The sequence below is a fragment of the Thunnus thynnus genome, chromosome 4 (genome assembly GCF_963924715.1).
Source record: "Thunnus thynnus chromosome 4, fThuThy2.1, whole genome shotgun sequence".
NCBI lineage: Eukaryota > Metazoa > Chordata > Actinopteri > Scombriformes > Scombridae > Thunnus > Thunnus thynnus.
In genome coordinates this window covers 37,461,103-37,482,340 of record NC_089520.1, presented here as the reverse complement: position 1 = coordinate 37,482,340, position 21,238 = coordinate 37,461,103, and the positions used below count along the sequence as shown (strand labels likewise).

Sequence of the window (21,238 nt, the reverse complement as noted above, 5' to 3'; positions counted from 1 at the left end):
CATAAAAAGACAAAAACCAACAATGAATTGATCTGTTAGATACTGTCAGTAGGCCCCAATTCCATTTTCATCTAAAAACTAGAAAGCACATCAAAGGTCCTTACAGCTGCAGTGGGAGGCATATTCATTAATATGAACATGGACAGTTTAGTAGGATGAATTAATTGTCAGTGGGGATTTCTTATTTAAGCTTTAAATGACAAAAGGCCAGCACCAGGCCAGCTGGAATGAGAAGGGATGTAAATTTGGGCTGATGTCAAAGCCAAATATGTTTCACTGCCACAGCCTCCAGACTTAGTTTTTGACATGTGATATGAAGGTACTTCCTGTTTCAGTACTGAACATTGGCACTGAATGTAATTACTGCTGAAAGCTAAATGTTCCGCTGATCTGATGTAGGCACACTGTCAGACAGAATCACACAGCCAGAGAACACAGGGCCTGAACAAACACTGGTGATGAGGGTTAAAGAAGGTGCTCCATATGAGCTTCCCTGTTTTATGCTCCATTCTAATTCTACTTCAGTACAAAGTAACATATCCTGTCAATCCAAAAATTACTGTCAAATTGCTGAATTGCAAATTTAAACCTACAACCTATGTTGCTCTTAATATGTTCTTCAACTTGTATTTATTGTTTTATGATTATTTGCTCAAAATAGTGCAAATTAAGCACCATGTTACCAATTTGGTAAAATGTAAAAGTGAAATCTTCAATGGCAACGTATTTTTTCCCCTCTAAAATATCTAATTTTGCACTACAATATCCACTGGTATAAACAATAGCATTATTAAACTTTTTATGGTTATGTTTAGACACTGGTAGAACTATGGTTTAATACATAAGTGAATAAAGCATGAGACACAGTGTGTATTAATCTCTGACCAAAACAAGAATCTTCCTTAGATCGTTAGTAGTTTTGTAGGCCCACCATCCACTCTGACCACCCTCCTAGAACTTTAGTGAGGTAAATAAATGTGTTGCTTAATTCATTTGAAAAACATTGCTGATGAACATAATACAAGCAGCAACTATGTTTGCCAACACAAGTGGGAAAACAGTTTAGTATACATAATTTCTAGGAGAGAGGGTTTGTTGTGTTTGTCGCTATTATACTGTTATAGTATAGTAACTGGTGGGTCCACCTTATAACTCTTAACATTACTACTTCTAATAATAATATGGACTCGAGGCGGAAGGTCTTGTGCCTTGCTCTTTACCGTGACGAACTCAGCACTATACAGCGGGGGTGTAATGGTACCTGTATTCGCCCCGAACTGTCACGTTACAGTTCGGTGCATGCAGACATACGAAGAAAACACTCCATGACCCGAACAATATCTGTCAAAATAATTTGATAATCCACTTACTCCGACTCTTATATACAATTAGACCATAAATCAGCATAAAACAGCTGTCAGCAGGTGTCCTGACTCCTTGCAAGAAACATAAAGGTTGTTTTCCTTTTCCACTGCAGCACAACTTAACTGTTTCAGTAATAGTTTTGGCCAATGAGTTGGAAGTTTACGTTTTTAAAAATTAAAGACCAAAATGTTATTTTCTACTTTTCTTTATTTCCTGTGCTGTTCCAAAATCATACCAAACCGAGACCCCAGAAATAAGTGATTGATCCATGAGGATCATAAAAGTCAAACTTAGATCAACATAGTGACTCCTCAGTAAATTGTCCATGATATAGTCTCTGTATCTGGCAGGATTTCTGACTGCTCTACCACTTCTGGTGCGATGTGCAGGAGAGTTGTCTGCACTCACTAGAGGGCTTTGTGGTGGTGGGTCAGCTGATTTGGATTTAATGGGGAAGTAGTACCTGTGAATATTTGTTAGTACCTGTGAATATTCGTCAGTGTCTCTGCACGAACACGGGTGTATCCTTTTTAGATGGCACCTGTTCCTACTGAATGTCTTCCCTGCAAGTGTCTGCATGGTGTAGGAACGCGGTTCTTCTCTCTTGTGCATAACTACATCATGCTCCCATCCATGCCTGGTTTGCATGTGTACAGTGGCACCAGGGGCCAGCAATGGTAGTGGCTTGGCATCTCGGTTGTAGTAGTGCTGCTGACAAAACTGCAGGTCTTGTAGTCTGCTGTACACATGCTGTGGGATGGGAGTGTACTCTGCAGGACTCTTCCCATTAACATCTGTGTGGGAGACTCCTCCAGGCCTGTCATTGGTGTGTTTCTCAGTGACAGCAGCACTAGATGTGGGTCTGTACCTGTTATAGTGCTTTCTTCAGTGCATGTTTCACAGTCTTTATTGTCCTTTCAGCAAGTCCATTTGACTGCGGATATCCTTGGATGGAGGGTGTCAGCTTGAACTCCCATGGAGCAGCAAATGACTTCATCTCATAGCTGGCAAATGGAACACTGTCACTCATGAGCTCTTTACGGATTCCATGCCTGGCAAAGACAGACTTCATTCTCTGACTTACTGAGTGAGCTGTTTTATCCGGTAAGTTCCCCACTTCCGAATACTTTGTCAGTTAATCCATTAACAAAAGGTATGACTGACCTTTCAGCTTGAAGATGTCTGCTCCAACTTTCATCCATGGCAGTTCTGGCACTTGTGTGATGAGCGGCTCTCTCTGATGTTGTAGCTGTAGCTGTTGACACAGTGCAAACTTCCCCACCATCATCTTAATGTCACGTGCCATTCCAGGCCAGTAGAGGGCTCTTCTTGCTTTGGCCTTTATCCACTGAACTCCTTAGTGAGTTAGATGTAGCTTCTTTAAGATTACTTTTTTGAAGCTTTGGAGTATGATGATCTTGTCTCTGACCATCATGATACCGTTCTGTAGGCTGATGATGTGTTGCATTGGCCAATAGTTGTGTAGGCTTCTGTCTATGCTGCATCGTTTCTCTGGCTGTCCTTTATTGTGGTTCTCCCACACAGCTTGTAACACTCTGTCTGCTGCAGCTGTCTCTTTCTGCTGGCTGAGTTTCTCCTCACTCAGCACGTCTGTGGCTTCCATGGCTTATAACCTTCATCGTCACAGGAGTTCTCGTTGACATCTTCTCCATCTCCGCTTGTTGTTGCATGGGGCAGTATGTATGTATATGTGCTTGCCTGGTGTGTATATGATGTTCAGATCATACCACTGCAGTTGTAGAGGCATTACCTGCAGCTATGCTGGTGTTCTGCTCAACTGCTTCTGCATGAGGATCTCCAGAGGCTCGTGATCTGTCTGCACTGTCTTGCCATAAATGTATTGATGAAATCTTTTGGCTGAGAAGACTATGGTGAGAAGGTCCTTTGGTAACACTGTCTATGATTCCTAACCTGATCATCGAGCTCTAATCTAATGCACATTCACACACACACACACACACACACACACACCACTGGCGCAGTCATTGGGAGCTATTTGGGATTCAGTATCTTGCCCAAGTACACTTCAACATGTGGACTGGATGAGCTGAGGATCTTCCGACTAGTGGACGACCCGCTCTACCCCAACTCTAACCCTAACCCCAAGCCACAGCCACCCTATATGTAAGGTCAAGTATCATAATACTTCATAATTGCTTTACATCTTCAGTTCTCTGTCTCCCTAGCATGATGACGTGCCCCATGTATTTCACTGTGTTGACTCTGAACTGAGCCTTGTCTCTGTTGAACTTCACATCGGCTGCTTTTGCTCTCCCCATTACCTTGTGTAGGATCTCATCATGCTTCAGGTCTGTTGATGCAGCAATGATCATGTTGTCAGTGATGATGTGTACTAGTGGTGTGCCCGAAAACAAATATGTTATTCCACAAAGCACAAATAGTGTTTTTTTTCATGAATATTTGTTTCATACAAATATTTAAAAAAATATTTGTTTTTGGGAAGAACCATGTCAAATACCAGCACGCAGGTCGGTTACATCGCTATCTCAGTCTCTGTCCTCTGTTCCACTGTTATGTCTATCAGCAGGTCTCAATGAGGAGAGTCACATCCACCTGCTACATGACACACATTTCCTAATTTGGACATCACTCCCGGAGTTGGGGGTGTTCCCCACAGATAAAGCTGAGCTACTGACACATGCAAAGTGCTCCCAAGGGACTCCCCATAACCTGTTGTTCTCCTTCTCCTTTCAACAAAGGTAGGTTGTAAAAAAATAGGCAATAAAAGAAACGTGCAAGGCAATAATCAGTTTTGAAGTTCTTCCCTACACATTAGATCGTGTGCTGTCTCTGTGGGTGTATAAATAGGTAGAGGTCTGTCTGCAATGAGGCGATGAGTAAAGTTTTAGCTCAGTAGTCAGCACAGTTGTCTATGATCTGGGAGTCTCGGTGTGGGGACCTCCTTCGTAAGGTAGTTTATTCATGAACACTTATTGTAACATTTTAATTTTCTAAAATTAAAAGCATAATAAAAACAAAAACAGGATTTTTAAGCCTCTTTCCACTTTTGTTCGAATTCAAATACAAATATGAATAATTTTGTTGCCTCGAAAAATATAGATACAAATACAAATACCGGGACCTCTACACATCCCTAATGTGTACATCTTGTATGTCACCGAAGGTCTTTCAGTTTCGCGCTGGAACACCTCACTCGTGGTGACAGTAAAGATGTATTTTCCTGCTAGCTTGCTGCACACATCTTTGGGGGTGGGAATGGAGTAGTGCTAGCACTTTACAGCCTTGTTCAGGTTACAATGATCCAAGCATATCTTCAATGTACCCATCTTCTTCTCTGTGATGACAGACTGTTCACCCACTCTGTCAGTTCTTTGACAGTTGTTAATAACGTCTATTTTCTCAAGGTCTTGTGTGTCTTTCAGTTTGTCGATGACAGAGAGAGGAATGTTCCTGCAGCCATGGACCACAGGCATGATGTTTAGATCAACATATAGGTGATGGACTCCTGGGAACTCACCCCGCCCTGTGAAGACCGCTGGATGCATCTCCTCTATGGTGGCTGGAGACTTTGTGGTGAGTGTGTTAATCCTCCTAACCAGCTGCAGATCTTCACGTGCTGCTCTGCCCATGATCAATATGTCAGACTGACGTTATACAGAGAACTGTGGTTTAGCTGTGGTTTTGGTGGTCTTACATTTCAGTGACACAACGCCATTTGGGGTCAGGCGAGCACCAAGTGCAACTAACATTGTTGATTTAGGCTGCACTCACCTCAGCACTTGCTAGTGTTCCGATGTAAAAAGAATCCATTTCACTCTCAATGTGGTTTACAGTCTTTGTTCTATAATTGTTGTTGTTGTTGCTGGCTGCTCGACATACCTTGGAAAAATGGTTGCTTTTTCCACATTTGTGACACACTGCTTCATAGGCTGGGCACTAGCACCGCTCATGTCTCTTTCCACACCTTTGGCAGGTTCCGGTTGCTGATGTCTTGCTGCTCTTGTTCTTGGTGCCCATTCTTCTCCACCCTGCTGTTATGTCTATAGCTTTCAATGGAGCATCATGAACGACATGTGTGGGTGGTCTGCATTGCCTTTTTCTATATTTCTGTATAGCAATAGGCCATTTTCACTTAGCAGTCTTTCTTTTAGATGAAAATCTGTTATGCTAAATAGTTGCTTGTATCTGAGCATATCATTTTCACTTGGGTGAAACACACAGTCTTAGCTCTTCTATCACAGTTCTGTGATGAATCTGTCCACCGAAGTCCCCTCTGTCACTGGATGTGACCAGAATTGGTGCCGCTCAACCACATTTTTTGTGGGCTGCAGTAGTCTCAAAACACTGTGGGAATGTGGGTCTCATCCAGTGAGAGCCAAGAGTTTGACTATGCTGGATTTCACACCAAGGTGTGAGGTGAGAAGAGCATGATGGGAATTGAAGTCCATTTGGAGTCCTGTTGTTTTACTTGGTGCCTTTCTTTGTTATCAGACTTGGTGACTGCATGCAGGCCTGCCTTTGTCTCATGCAGATGACGTATGAGGCCTAACATTCCGCCCTTTGGTCTGAAGAGTGAGGTGCTGACCACAGTATTTAGAGCAACCCAAGGACAAAACAGTTCCTGTAGGTTGAAAATAACCTGAGGGTTACACAGTCCACATTTTCCTGAGACAACCTGAAGGTGGAAACAGTCCATATATTATATATATATATAGGGGGTGACTGTGGCTCAGGAGGTAGAGTGGGTCATCCACTAATCAGTAGATTGACGGTTCAATTCCCGGCTCCTCCAGTCCACATGTCAATGTGTCCTTGGGCAAGATACTTAACCCCAAACTGCTCCTGATGGCTGTGCCATAAGTGTATGAATGTGTGTGAATGGTTAGTTTCCTCTGATGGGCAGGTTGGGACCTTGCATGGTAGCCCCTGTACCCATTCAGCATATGAATGTGTGTAAATGGGTGACTGTGATATGTAGTGTAAAAGCACTTTGAGTGGTCTGAAGACTAGAAAGGCGCTATACAAGTACAGTCCATTTACCATTTAACATATTCCTGAGAGCAAGAAAAGGTTGAAACAGTCCATACAGTTCAGAGTTCACAGAGGCTTTGGTGTTTGTGCAGTTACTGAGTTACTGAGGCAACATCTGGGGAGAGGTCTAACTAAATCTAGGTACACAAAGCATTAACCTCAGCAATCCTTTTGCTTTTCTTTGGTTATCAGTGACAACACAAAATCATAAAATAGAAAAATAAAAGGTAAACAAGAAAAAGGAAGGAAGGAAAAGGAAAGGTGGTAAGGTTAATAGGCTTACTCCTGAAAGGGGTTGGAGTTAGCCAGTTAAAAAGCGCAGACTGGTGTGCAAAATGTAGCTGAATGGGAAGGACAGAGTCCAGTCTGGCCTGTGGGTTTGAATGTACCTGTATATGACATGTGAATCCTCTTTCTACGTGGGGAGTGCACTGCCAAGACTATATGCCAGATGTGTCTGTGATGGTTGCATAACAGTGGTAGTAGCAGATCTAAGGATTTAGTCTAATTTAGTCTAGAACTTTAGTCTAACTAGTCTAACCTTACACTTCTGACACAGTATCTAAAGCATGCTATGTGTTATGGACAGAATGCTAATTAACGGTGGCTATGGTACCAGATGGGAGTGGTGCTAAGCGTTAGTGCATGCTGAGGTTGTGGGTACAGCACACTATGCTTAACTGGAGGGGACACTACTGCTGAGAGATCCATCTCCATCCATTCAGGCAGTGGATATGGCTCAAAGAGCTCGGTTGGGGGGTGGGTTTGGTCATCACTCCCCACCTGTGAGGTCCTGTTCTGCTGTTCATCTTAATGTGAGATATCTTGTTGCCTTCTACTGCTAGGTTGGCGTTTCCTGGGTGTGGATCCACAGGACTCCAGTGTTGTCTTCATGCCCTGTAGCAGGGCACATGTGTTCTATGTTGCTTGCGAGGGACTCTGTTGAATGTGCAAGCCTTGGTGTTGGTGTGGCGGGGGACCCTCCGAATCATCAGAAATTCTAGAGTCGCTTAGGTCGCCATTGCAATGAGAACGACTTCTTCCCCTTTGTGGTAGGGATAGAGTCCTGTTGAAACAGGGGCGTGAGCTCCGCGATGCATACAGCTTGCTGGTCAAAGGGGGCCCAGATCCACCCATGCTGCTCTGGGAGTAATCCTCCCCCCTTCGATTAGAGTGCAAGGGGGTGTGGCTGAGGATTGATTGAAAAAATTGACATCCTTTTTTCTGACTCAGAGGTCTAGGACTTCCTCTTAGGTCAAATGTGTATGGAGGCACAGCAGGTAGAGGAGGAGCAGGAGCAAGCCCCTTGAGTCTGGCCAGTCCCGCCCTTTTTCTGTGCTGCTGCTTGCTGTTACAGGGACTGATGCTCATTGCTGGCTAGGTCTATAAAGACAGCTAGCAAATGGACATGATCATGAGATGATTAGCCATGGACCACTGCCTCCTATGGATCAGGCCTTTGGGGCCTTGGTGTTCACCTCCAAGTCTGTTTTGGGGGGGCTCAGCTGTTCAAGAACGTCTCTTTGCTTCTAGTTAAGCTAAGACTGGCTAAACATAGTTAGCAGCATGGGCAGGACCAGGGCCAGGTGCCCCCCAAGCCCTCCCCTCAGCCCTGACAATTCTAGGATCCCAGCCCCCTCCTTGATGCACCTCAGGACAGTTTGCCACCTCAGGTTCACGAACAACAGCAGAACTTTTGAGTTCTGCATGCCCACCCATCCCCCAGCCCCACATGTTCAAATGGTGCATGGATGCAATACAGGGAACTTTGTGTTGGTAAGGTTTTTGCATCGTCGATTATTCTACGATTGGCTGGTGTATGCCCAGTAGAAGGAGCAATTTTTCAACAATGGGCTCAGCTCCTGCAGCACTTGAAGCACCTGGTCCTGCATCTTGAGAGGAGGAAGAGCGGGTTCTAGCCCTCCCTGTCCACAGACTGCCTAGGCATGTGGTTGGACACTAGGATAGGAACGCTCCCTGAACTTCTGGAAGACCGGCTGCCTTCAGTGCTTGTTTGTCCCAGTTCTGCTTTATGGCCAAGGTAATATGAAAACTGTGGCTTTGCCTTCTAGGGCTGATGGTAGTCATAGTGCACGTAGTGCTGCTGGCTCCTCTGAGCATGTGCCCTCAGACTTCATCCATAGAAATATCTGCAGGCAAGAGTGTTGGTAACAGATACATGTAGCTCCGGTGGCCAATGGCATAGACCCTGGTTGGCACCGCACATCAATCTTCTAGAATTGTAGGCGGTCTATCTGGCTCTTCTGCTCTTCCTACCAGAGCTCAGGAACTGCTCTGTCATGGTGACAGACATTATCATGGTGGCTGCTCCAAACAAATGGGCAGGGGGACTTGGGCTTCTGCTGGGAGCTCAGGCTCCATCAACTAGGGCAGCATATTCCTATCAATCATGGTGCAATTTGAGATGGGTGCATCCCTTCTCCTCCATTGCTTATGATATCCTCCAGTAAATGTTGCAGAGTCTCCCTCAACTATAGTTGAATAGTGGCAGCCATAAAGGCAGCCCATGTGAGGCCTTGGACACTGGCAGAGGGTTGTTGTGACCTTATTTCTCAGTTTTTGAACTGTAATTGTAGGGTTACTCCCTACCACAGAAGGCCAGCTGTCCCTGCGTGAGATCTGGAGATGGTGCTGTTAGCCTTGCAGCATGAGCCATTGGAGCCCCTTGAAACAGTCCACGCCTTTACTTGAAGAGTTTACCAACTTTTATGTAAACAGTGTCACGGCTCTTGTCAATCAGATGTAATTGTCTTTTTCTCACTCTCTTTCATGGTGGCATTCTTTTTGGCCATTGTGTCATCTGAAAGAGGATGAGAACTCCATGCCCTTTCAGTGCATGAGGAATGCCATGCATCCTGCCACGTAATGGCTCTCATTGGATTGTGGATGCAATCCAATAGTTATATGAGAGAGCACACCTGGGACCTGGCTGCCTCATGGGCCTTGTAACAAGATACCCCTCTATCTGAGATCTGTGTGGTGGACTCCTGGTCAACCCCATCCACTTTTATCAGGTTCCACTGAATAGAAGTGGCTGCCAGCACTTTCACGTTCACAGCATTCTGTGAGCATTTGCTGAGCCCAATGCAGCAGGACATGGCTTTACGTAACATGCCTCTGGGACTATGGCTCTTGCAAGAACGGACACTAGCTCAGAATTACGTCATTTTCTTTGAAAGCTAGCTTTGCACATGTTAACTGAGTGGCCCTCCACCCATACAGTTGGCCTTAGCCTCTGGTGGAACAAGCTGAGCCTTGGTGGTGTTTTGCACCTAGGCATGGTGTGCACATAGTGTATGTTTGTAAATAATTCCTTTATTGATGCATATTCAGTTTCAGGAGCAGGACTACACCTCAACTATGCCACTTCACTTCTGGCATTCCTATAAATACCACCTAAACCTCTCTTCCTCTTCCGCTCTTGTATTCTGTGCTTCAAGTGCATGCAGTTTCAGTTTAGCTTCTCAGAAACAAGCTCAAGCTACCACCAGATATTATTTGTTTTGTCTCAGATTTCTTGACGGACAAAACCGCACTCCACCTTTAATCACATGATTACATTATAAAAAACTTGGACAAATTCGATTTCAAAAATGCAATTCACCATGGATCATGAACTGAAGATCAACATATCCGATTCGGATGAAGATTTGTTTGAAACTGGTTCTCCTCCAGCCATGACACAGCATTCAGACCAAAGCCAAGTGTCCCAGTGGAGCCGCTGCGCTCAGCAGTGCACATACCGGCCTAGTGGGCACCTCCACTTATGCTCCCCTAACGTGACCCTTCGCTTCCCAATAGATCTCAGGCTCGTCTCCTCTGTCAGCGAGGGCCAAAAACCCTGGACACGACAGTTATAGCCATGGGAGTAGGTGGGTTCAACTTCTCCTCATCAGCTGCCTCTAGTATGGGTTACTATCCATCATGGTGAATCCACAGTGCACCCTCCTCTTGATTCAGCTGTCTTTACATCCACAAACGGAACCCATGTCAGAGATTGAACTGTCGCCTGCCTCCAACAGTTCCTGTAAGGGTAGGCATTCCCCTCAACCACAGAGACAATAAAGTCAGACTGTTTCATCTCTACTCAGCGTCAACAACAATCACAGAACTTCCCGTGCGTCCGGATTCATCGCCAGAGCTAATCACCACCAGAGTTGGCAAGCGTGATGTCACAGAGCCACCGCTGCCTCCACCGCCACAGCCTGCATCATCTGCACCCCCTGGTGGGGGCCAGGTTATATTTCCCCCTGTGCAGCAAACATTGCCAAAACTTTTCTAGCAGCCTCAAGTTCCTCACTCTACACAAACTACAGAGAACTTTTATGCCAAGAGTGAGCTAAAAAATCCTTGCTGCCTTCCTCTTACTGCTAACTTGCTGTCAGTCAGCATCCACACCATCTGTTCCAGATATTGCATTCCTCATGTTGCTCGTAATTTAGAAGTCACGTTCTCACTTGCATTCTTCGCTTTGCTCATATGCTCCGAATTCACCGCCTCAAGTCTTCACTCTGACCCAAGCTGCCATGCCTGCTTTTCAGACTTATCTTATTTTTCAGACGACACCGTCCCTCTCTCTCAACCCAACCGGTCAAGGCAGATGGCTGCCCACCTAGAGCCTGGTTCTGTTCGAAGTTTCTTCCCATTAAAGGGGAGTTTTTCCTTGCCACCGTTGCCAAGTGCTTGCTCATGGGGGAATGTTGGGTCTCTGTAAATTAAGAGTATGGTCTTGACCTGCTCTATACGAAACACCCCATAATCACAACTTAGTTGTGATTTGGCACCATTTAAATAAAACTGACTTGACTACTTAAAATGAACTAAAACAGATCAATCCAGTCAGCCATACCGAATTTTACTTCAAAGTTCAATCTCTGCTGAATCCTTCTGAGACCAACACAAAATACTTGCAATTCCAGAATCCCATCGACAGATCCCTGAGTGCCCTGAGATGGTTTTTGTTGTGATTTGGCGCTATATAAATAAAATTGAATTGAATTGAATTAAATAGATCCTCTCTTCATCTTTGAATCACGTAACCACATAATCCACATTTCTCCCGTTCGACAGTGATTTGTAACAATTAATGTTGTCCTGTTGGCAATAGGGGCGCCAGAATACAAAAATCTCGACTACGACTATGACTGTTTGCTGCCGTAACTGCAAAAGGTTACTTTTTTTTTTACAAAAAATGTCAATCTGGAGTGCACATGGTCAAACAACATTGTTTAATTTGGAAGACTTGTTGGGAATATGTAGGGTGGAGAGATAGTCCCACCACTCAGAGAACCTGGGTTACATATGTACCCTTCTGTACTCCTTTAATATTGAGAGTAGAGAGAATAGGTTTTACCTGCTTGTACAGCCATCCCTCTTTGGTGACCTCTGCTTTGGGGTTCCTGCGCATAGAGTTGGAGCGCTTCCCAAATGTAGCTGCCTTCCTGGGAGTACGAGACATCTGCAGGTCAGCAGTGATATGGAAAAAGAAGAGGAAGGGGGTTTATACATTGGCTATACATTTATTAAAGAACATTTTCTAAATAACAAAAAATCTATACTGTAATAGTGACGAATACAGGATGGACAGAACTGATCGAGTTAATAAGTCTCAATCCATAAAGTACAGGCATAGATTTTGAGTGAACTTCACACAAAGATGACATGATGAAAATGCTCATTAGTGCGTGTCCATCAGGTAGTTATGAACAAATAAGCCTTGTCATTTCTATAGATGTGATCGACACCATCCAAGTGAATTCACTGACTACAAGCTGGAGTTGAATCTCAGTAGTTATAATAATTTTATTATTATTTATTATTATTATTGTTATTATTTATTAATTTTGTCCTCAATCTTGGAAGAAAACATTGTAAGATGTGAAGGAGTAATCACACTGATGACAGATTAAAGTTTCTCTGTTTGTAATATATATGCCCTGAGTACACAGTTTATTTATTGACCATGAAAGGAGTGCTGCAGTAGCAGTAGCATCACAGCCTAAAACCGTTTTTTGGAGTTCTGGCATTTCTGGGATTAAGGTTCGATGTGCAATATAAATGTTTTATTCAAGTCTCAGCAAAAATTTCTGAAATTAAGTCATCGCATTAGCCCAGTTTGGTAACATTTACATCAGTACATCTCATGCAGTGTGAGATTTGCTGGAGCACTGCATCTGTCATGGATCAGTTCATTTGCACGTGTGTGTGTGTGTGGTGCTCACCCGGGTGTAAGGCTGGGCTTCTGGAGACAGGTCTGACACCATGTTGGCACTTTTAGAATGAGTGATCCTTTCAGCAGCACTATTCACCTTCCCATTCATGTCCAAATCAGAGTACCTGGACAGAAAAGCAGAGGCATGAACTATTTTTATTACTTTTAAATCTTAGAACACACACTGTAAAAAAGGATTTGGGGTCTCAGTCAGATGGACTAGTGTTATCATGTTGGGCAAACTCATTGTCCATTACAACAAAGCAAATGAATTACAACTTCAACTTCAAAAAATTATTAAAAACTCATATTAATCCATTCAGTTAACTGCTAATACTATGTTAGCCTCGTCATTTTATGTAACATGCATGCACCGCTGTATGACGTCATGGCGCCTTCCGCGCGGTGCAACGCAAATCTGCAATTAAGCAAAGAAGTCAGCCGCCATCTTCCTCAGAGCTGGAACCGCACACCATCATCAAGTAAGTATATTTATATTTAAACTGGCAACTTCATCGTAGGCAATATGAATTCATTCATTCATTCATTCTTTCATTCATTTGATGCATATCTCATGTTTTGTTCGTTTTGCTTATTGGGAATACGTTAGCATGTTAGCAAGCTAGCTAGCCATCAGTTGGAAATTTTGCTGACAAATGGAGTCAGTTCACTTCATTCTGCTTTCCATAGGTCCACCCTCACTAAGCGGTAACTAACCGATTAATTAGCGCAAAATGAAGTGAATTACAAGAGTTGCATGTGTTCCCCATGTGTTCTCCCACTCGTCAGCCTCTCGGCCGGGCAGGGGGAGAAGGGGGGAGGGAGCCATCGGGCCCTGCACCTGTTCATGTTCGCGTCTGTTAGGGAGTAACATTATCCTTTTTTTCGTTTTGTTAGGGACTTTAATCAAGGCAATGGTCGTTTTAACTTCCTTGCTGCAGAAAAAGCGAGGGCTGGTGAACAGCGGAGCTGTTCAGGCTTCTCCCTCCTGTCTGAGCCAGCGGTGTCACACATCTTACACCTTTATGCCTGTGTTGTTTGGTACTGTGTTTAAAAAAACCCAAAAAAACAAAGAAAAGGTAGAATGTAGAAGAGTGTTCGTTGCGCTGATATTACGCAATCTCTGTGTAAAAAGGGCCTCTCTCCCCTGTCTGTTGTCAGTGTCAGTGGACAGGCAGGAGTGGAGGAGCTTTGAAACTTTCTTGCACTGAACAGTTCCATCATGTGATGAAATATATTAATAGTTTGTTTGATCATCACCTTCTCATTGTGCAATTGATTGATTAAAGCACATTTGTGATTGTTGATATGTTTTGGGGTTTTTTTTGTTTTCTTTTTTTTTAGAAACCAAGCTGCCATCAACACACACACCAGTAAAAGGTAAAATTAAAATTTATTTAAGTTTTACTATCAACTTCACTGTATTGGCCTGTTCACCTGTATTGGCCAGACACCATAAATGGTACACTAATGTGTCAGCCTAAATAGATTTGTAAGATTTGTTGGTGCACTATTTTTTGTGTTTATTTAAAACACATAAGTAGCTGAAGATGGTGTCTATTAACTGGAGGGGCTACTGCCTTGCTGTTTCCGACACTTGTTTTTTGTGCTGTCCCTCAACTGAAAAGTCAGCTCATCCTTGTGCTCAGTGGTGGAATGCAACTAAGTACATTTACTCATTTACTACATTTAATACTGACATATTCAAGGTACTTGTACTTTACTTGAGTTTTTTCATTTTATATTTTATACAACTTTCTACTTCTACTTCACTACAATTCAGAGGCAAATATCCTACTTTTTACTCCACTACCATTTGTCTGACAGCTTAGTTACTAGTTACTTTTCGTATCTTTCCTGTCCACTGAAAACCAGGGAGAGACCTACAAGGGGAATAAAGAAATGACACCCCTGCTGGAAAGCCTTGACAAAGATGCAAGTGCATTTCTTTACTTTAAAATATTGTTAAGCCAGATCATACTATGTTCACATGTAAACTCACTGTTATGTTCTCAAAATAACTTATCTATTTTATCTGAAGACAATGGAGTTCAAGCACTACCGTGTCTTTGTGGTGATCACATACAGGTGCTCTTTGGATACTTGAGGTGTACTGTGCTTATTCCATCTTGTGAAGGCTCATTGCATGGGTGGAATATGCTATGGTGACACAGATGTGCTGTGAGAGTTTCAAAGTAAAGGCGTATCTTAAAGATGATGATATAGATCATATTTTCACTTTGCATCAATGACACTGGATCACTGATCATTGAATCCATATATCGGTCCAGATTGATGGTTCATTACACCCATACTATCTACTGATGCTTCAGATTGTATATTTTCATTCAATTTTGTTAAAGTCACCAGAATGTCTTGTGGACTGAGGTTGTATAATTTCAATAGCAACTGTATTTATATATCATGTGTTTTGGCAGGCATCGAAACCCAAGGAAGAGGGCAGCAGCATTGCAGGGCCTACTGTTGTACATGAGAATCCCTCTGCATTCATGAAGATGTGTGAGGTAAATGGCGTAATTTTGTCCAAGATGATCCAAAGAAAACTAGTTCACAATGAGCAGGAGTGTATTACAGAAAGTGGATTTAGTGAAAATTCTGAGTTTGTTGAGAGAAACTCTGGGTTTTTAGTTCCAGAAAGAGAGTTAATTTAAACTCTGAGTCAGTTACCATGGTAACTCTGTGAACCTTTGCCAAACTCTGAGTTTCTCTCTGTCTCCTCCCACTTACAGAGCCAGACATGCTGTTTTATTTTCTCATTGATTCAGTCCGTATCAAAGGAAGCATAAGGATGGAAAATGGGAGCATAATTCCTGTGTCAAAAAAGCATATATAAATCCCCAACACCTTATTGTGTGGCTTTTTGTTTTAAAAGGTTATATTGGCACACAATAACAAAAACAAACCAACAGATTGGTAGACCAGTAACTCCAGTGTTCTACGAGGTAAAATTACTGATTTTGCTACTAGAGTCTGGTTAAGGGAGAGAGAGCGATATTTGGCTTATATAACAGCAGTTTCCCTTTTCCTTTTCTTTTTTATAGTGGCTTAAATATGTTTTGCTGCTGACCCTGTCCACAGCAATACATTGCTCAGCTTCCATGCTTTTTCTCCTGTCTGCTTCTCCAAACTGGGGGTGTGTCAACCGCCATCTACTATAGGTAATACAATGACTATCCATAAGTGCCTCATACAACCCCACTTCAAATAATCTGAACTATCCTTTTAAAATGAAGGCTCTGTCTTTAATTTACCCGTTGGTGTGCTGAATTGTAGTATCTGAGCTGCACTGGTGATGGCTTTTTCATTCACCATGCACAAGCTTAACTCAGAGTGGAAATAATTGGAGTTGATGGAACTGACTCTGATCAACTGTTCTGGTACCAAAAACTCAGTTTCCCATCTCAGGGTTAATCAACTCAGAGTTCAGGATTAGGCTCAAAGTTTTTAAACCTGCTTCCTGAAATAGAATCATGGGTTACACTTGTTTTTTTTCCTGCATCCTGAGTGTATGCCCTAAATGGCAAAACATCTCTAAAGCACAGACAACTTTGTTGTTGTTTTTTCTTTGTTTTTGCAGAAAGCCAAAGGATTCTGAAGAAGACATCATCAAGGAAATGGTGATTGGAATCCTTTTAGCTGAAGATGTGAACAACGATGTTGCTATTGTGATTGCGGAAAAGATTGTCATGTGTCACTTGCGTGAGGTACCCAACGCTTTTGTGAACCTGATGGGACTGCTGTACATGCTGAACCTTGACTATCCAAAAGACTTAAAATACACTTTTGAGGTGATTCAGCGCCTGTTCGTGGGAATTGAGTTGGACTCCTGCACTGCCAGGGTCCACACACTGAAGACCAAATTGTTAACTGTTCTGACTGACAGTTTCTCAGTTAGAGAATTTTTCTAAGTTTTTCTGCATTTTACTGCAGCAACCCTCAGCACTCATTCCCCCAACTGGAGTATGTTGAACAAGTCACTTAAAATCTTTTTTTTCTCTCATTAAAGGAGGTTGCCCTGATTTTTATGTGTGGGACACTAATTTCAGTTTTTGAGCAGCCCTGAGCCAAGAGCAAGGATGTGTGAGAGGGCCTGAAGGCTTTTGTTTTGTCTACACACTGATTTTAGTTTTAAAAGCAACACTGAACACTTGTGAGTGAGTGGGTTGAAGTTGAAGTACACTTTACATGAATAAAATTCTTGACTGAAATGTCTTTTCAGCTACTTTTTTTCATGTGTTAATATTTAGGTTGGACTTGGTTAGTTCTCATGTAGATTTATTGTAGCTTTGTAAGTACTGTTTGCTTGTCCTGGTAAGTTTTTGAAATCTGTCAACTTGTGTAAGCTTAAGTAACTTGGTAATGTAAGTTGAAAGAATTAAGTATGTCATGTTGATCCAACTTGATTCACTTTTATAGAAACTTGATAAAACGAATTCAACCAACATCTTTTTCAGTTCTCTTAACTAATCTTTACTAGTTCAAATTATTTGACACAGGAAGTTGAGTGAACAAACTGCATGTTGCATCAAGTAATTTATTTAAGTGTGATAAACTTGACACATTACATTGACATAACTGAACTCAGAGAGTTAAGTCAACAATCTGCATATTGTATCAACTAATTTATTTAAGTGTAATGAACTTGGCACTTTTAAGTTTACCTAACTTAAGTTAGTCAATGCAACAAGATCACTTGACTAAGTTAAGTTGAGTCAACAAATCTTTTTTTACAGTGCAGTTTCCAATAGTACATGTGAAGTATAGTAAATCTGCATTTTCGTTGTTGTGACTTAAACCCCTCATCCTCTTGTAGCCTGCAACAAGAGAGTGTGAGACTACTAGAACAGGGCAAAATTACAAATGGTACAAATCTGATCTTGACTGATCTGTCAAAGTCTAATCTTATCTGATATCTTGTCTGATGTGGTTTTTCCACAAAAAAGTACATTTAAATTTAAATCCCTAAAATGTCATCTAAGTTGAACTTCTGGTTAGAAGTTCAACTTCTGAGACTAGATGTTTCCTACTTCACTGTAAAGTCCATTCTCATTGTAAGTGCACTGGAGTCTTCAAGTTTCATCATCAAACGTTTAGCTAAAGAATCCCTTTTGATGGTGACTTATTTAGTGTTGGCAAATAGTTAATATCCCATTGTAATTCAAACTGAATGTAAATAATCAAGTGTTAGCCTAGTGATAACTATCCCTATGCAGGGCAGTAGGGTCAAATATCAAACTAAATAAGGTCCCACTGGTGCCAGCTAACAGCGGGTACAGCCCATCATGCATTATTTCTTTTAAATGCACATTTTCTGTTCATCACTGAGTTCACTCAAGTGTTTGGCCTGGCCTGGCCTGGTCCAGGTCACATCATCCCTGTCTGGTCCAAACCACTGCAGTCTGGTGTAGACCTTTTAATCTATTTATGGATTAGGTGGATTACAGACCTGATCTCTCCTTTGAGGTCCAACCTCAGGGAGCCCCACATTGATCTGCTGACCAGTGGAGAAATTAATGCATCTGCTCCATCTAATACAATTTCCCTCTTAAAGATATAATATGTAATTATTCCACATTAAAATGTCTATTAACCTATTTTATATATTTTGTTGAGTTGTGTACTTACATTATCCCAAATGTTTCCAACAATTTTCAAACCTACAGAAATCTCAAAGTAACAGACCGTTTCATTTGGTCGCATATCAATGGCATCATACCTCCTCTACCAAAGAGTAAACATGCACAAGATGCATACAGCGGCGCTGTGTTTGTCCGCTACAATGGCATCTACCAAAGAGTAACTTACACACATACAAGATAGTACATCGGCGCTGTGGTTGTTCCACAGAAACTGTTATAATAGACTTTATAGACTTTTAAGTTATCAGAGAAATAAACTGAGCAAACGTTAGCAGCAGCTTGGCTAACAGCCCCTCCTTTTTAACAATTTTAATCTGCGTGTACATTTGTGTCTGGAGAGGAGGAGACCTCTGCAGATAATTCGGCTCCCGGGAGAAACCGGCCGAACATCTGGATCTAAAGTTATAAGAGAAATAAACCGAACAAGTGTTAGCAGCAGCTCGGCTAACAGCCTGTACCGGACGTCCAGTGGTTGCCGTACATCGTCGAAGAAACACTGATTTTTTAGGTGAAACAGCTTTATTCAGTGTTTTTACCTGTAATCTCCGGGTCCGTTTGTTCTGGAGAGGAGGAGACCTCTGCAGGTAATTCAGCTCCCGGTAAAAACATCCCGAATGATTAACACTGGAGTACTCCTATCCCGATGAAGCTGGTTATTTAGACCCCTAGTGGCTGATATTACATATAGTGCGTTTAAAGGCATACTTTGTCGGATTTGTCGGTTGCTGTTTGTAAACACAACATTTAAATTTGGCCTCTATTCCCTGGCTCAACAACTCTCTCTTTTGCTCTCTGTCTGTGCCTCTATGCACAAGGGCAGGGCTGAGCTTCACACACACACACACACACACACACACACAGTGGACAGCAGAGCACAGAGTCCACAGCAGACAGAATGAAACACTTTACTTTATTTTAGTGGACTACAACTGTTCGCTGCTGTAAGTGCAACAACCGGCAGTAAGGGAGACAGTACGAGCAATTTATCAAACAACTTTTGAACAAGCAGAACATCAGCACTGTGTCCACCATTTACATAGCTTCCTCTTGGATGCGTGCTTACGATCTGACACATGATCTCCATTTTTATAGAGTTCTGATCTCACAACCTACACACTTTTATTGAATGGGGGCCACACCCACTGCCCAAAGGTTGACACCCAGAAATGTCCTGAACACAGCAGAATAATAATAAAATACAGGCAGAGGGCAGGGTCTCTGTAAATACATATACCGTCACACCCTTCTGGTGGGTCATAAGTGATGACTGAGAGGGATTACTTTTGTATGAGTCTTTTCATCGTTGTTTTAGGAAAATCTCGCATAGTATGCCTTTAACACTCCTTGAAATGAAACTCTGCTCTTTCCTCTTAATTCTTCGGTGTGCTTTGACAGTCTGTCTGTTATAGAATGGTTAGAGATGCTGGAGGCAGCACTGCTCTTATACATATAGCAATGTCGCTGATCCCTAATCACACATTGCAAGCACATTTAAAGGCAATTTTCATGTTTATAAACCTGCTGAGAAGATAACAGAGCCATAATAGAGCGTCATGTATATAGTATATCTGAGAACTATAGAATTTGCTTTGTGATTAAATGCAAGTAAATTTTCTGCTTGCCACAAACATTTCTGTAACTAATATGTCAATAATGTCCTTGAAGTGCATTGTCTGAAATGCTTTCTGGCAGCCCTTTACAGCCAGCTGATGAGCTGTTGATGAGTGCTACTATTCATGCTGCATTTCATGCTGCATCCAGTGCAGCTATGTGATGCATCACCCAGTGGAAATTATTCATGCACTGCAGCGTGACTGGATGATACATTTTCTATTCAGCCGTTGACTGATTCACATTTCTTGTGGAAGTATTAGGCAGAAAGAAGAACTGTTATGAAGTAGTGTTTGAAAATATACAGTATATTACTGCTGGTCAGTTCTGCTTGTAGTACTTACTGTAGATAGGTGTGTATTGGTGTGTGCTCTTCCAGCTGGATCGGGCTCACTGCTGGTCCACCTGGTCCAATGGGGTCATGTTGACTGGAAACAGACAGAAGAAAGATGTTAAAGATGACATCACAGGATGTCAATCGAATCATTTCATTTTTGTCACCATTAGGACTGTGCCCGAATACAAATACTTTATTTGGCAAAGCACAAATAGCATTTTTTTACAAAAATTTGTTTCATACAAATATTTTTAAAATGTATTGTTTTTGGGAAGAAAAAAAAAATCCATGTCAAATACCAGCACACAGGTCGGTTACATCGCTATCTCAGTCTTTGTCCTCTGCTCCCATGCTACGTCTATCAGCAGGTCTCAATGAGGGGAGTCACATCCACCTGCTACATGACACACATTTCCTTATTTGGACATCACTCTAGGAGTTGGGGGTGAGAGAGAAAAGCTTTCTCAGAGAGAAAGCTGAGTTACTGACACACGTGCCCACAAGGGACTCTCCATAACCTGTTGTTCCCCTTCTCCTTTCCACAAAGTTAGGTTGTAAAAAATAAGCAATAAATGAAAAGTGCAAAGCAATAATTGCCTTTGAAGTTCTTCCTTACACGTTACGTGCTGTGCTGTCTCTGTTTTATGGGTATAGAATAGGTAGTCTATGATCTGGGAGACTCCAGTTCAAGACCCGGTTTGGGGACTTCCTTCGTAAGATAGTTTACTCATGAACACTTTTTTAAAGTGAACACTTAAATTTTCTAAAATTAACAGCATAATAAAAACAAAAACAGGATTTTTAAGCTTCTTTCCACTTTTATTCAAATACATATACAAATACAAATGTTGGGCCTTGGCTGCAAGTTTGGCTATCAACAATAATTAAAGATTGTCAAAGATAATTATTAATTATTAAGATCAATAAAATTATTAATAAGAATTAATAATAATGGGGCACCACCCTGGAGTCAGGGTAAAAGATAGCCAATTCATTCTT

The 21,238-nt window shown here is 42.1% G+C and overlaps 1 protein-coding gene and 1 long non-coding RNA gene across 9 annotated transcripts in view; one reads left to right on the top strand and one right to left on the bottom strand.

Annotated features, from left to right (window-relative positions):
* The window catches only part of plekha6 (pleckstrin homology domain containing, family A member 6), a 136,570-nt gene that overhangs the window by 80,981 nt on the left and 34,351 nt on the right, over nucleotides 1-21,238 (bottom strand). For all 7 annotated transcript variants that reach the window (XM_067588527.1, XM_067588530.1, XM_067588529.1 and 4 more), the window contains 3 exons: nucleotides 20,247-20,330; nucleotides 12,642-12,756; nucleotides 11,774-11,878 (listed from right to left, as the gene is read on the bottom strand). In XM_067588527.1, the coding sequence (XP_067444628.1) occupies nucleotides 11,774-11,878; nucleotides 12,642-12,740 (204 nt within the window). In that variant the 5' untranslated portion in view covers nucleotides 12,741-12,756; nucleotides 20,247-20,330. The remainder of the gene's footprint in view (nucleotides 1-11,773; nucleotides 11,879-12,641; nucleotides 12,757-20,246; nucleotides 20,331-21,238) is intronic.
* Nucleotides 14,535-16,301, top strand: LOC137182310 (uncharacterized). Of its 2 annotated transcripts, XR_010928313.1 has the most exons (4): nucleotides 14,535-15,156; nucleotides 15,382-15,594; nucleotides 15,694-15,810; nucleotides 16,230-16,301. It is a non-coding gene; the product is annotated as an uncharacterized lncRNA (long non-coding RNA). The 2 variants fall into 2 exon arrangements; XR_010928312.1 differs by lacking the exon at nucleotides 15,382-15,594.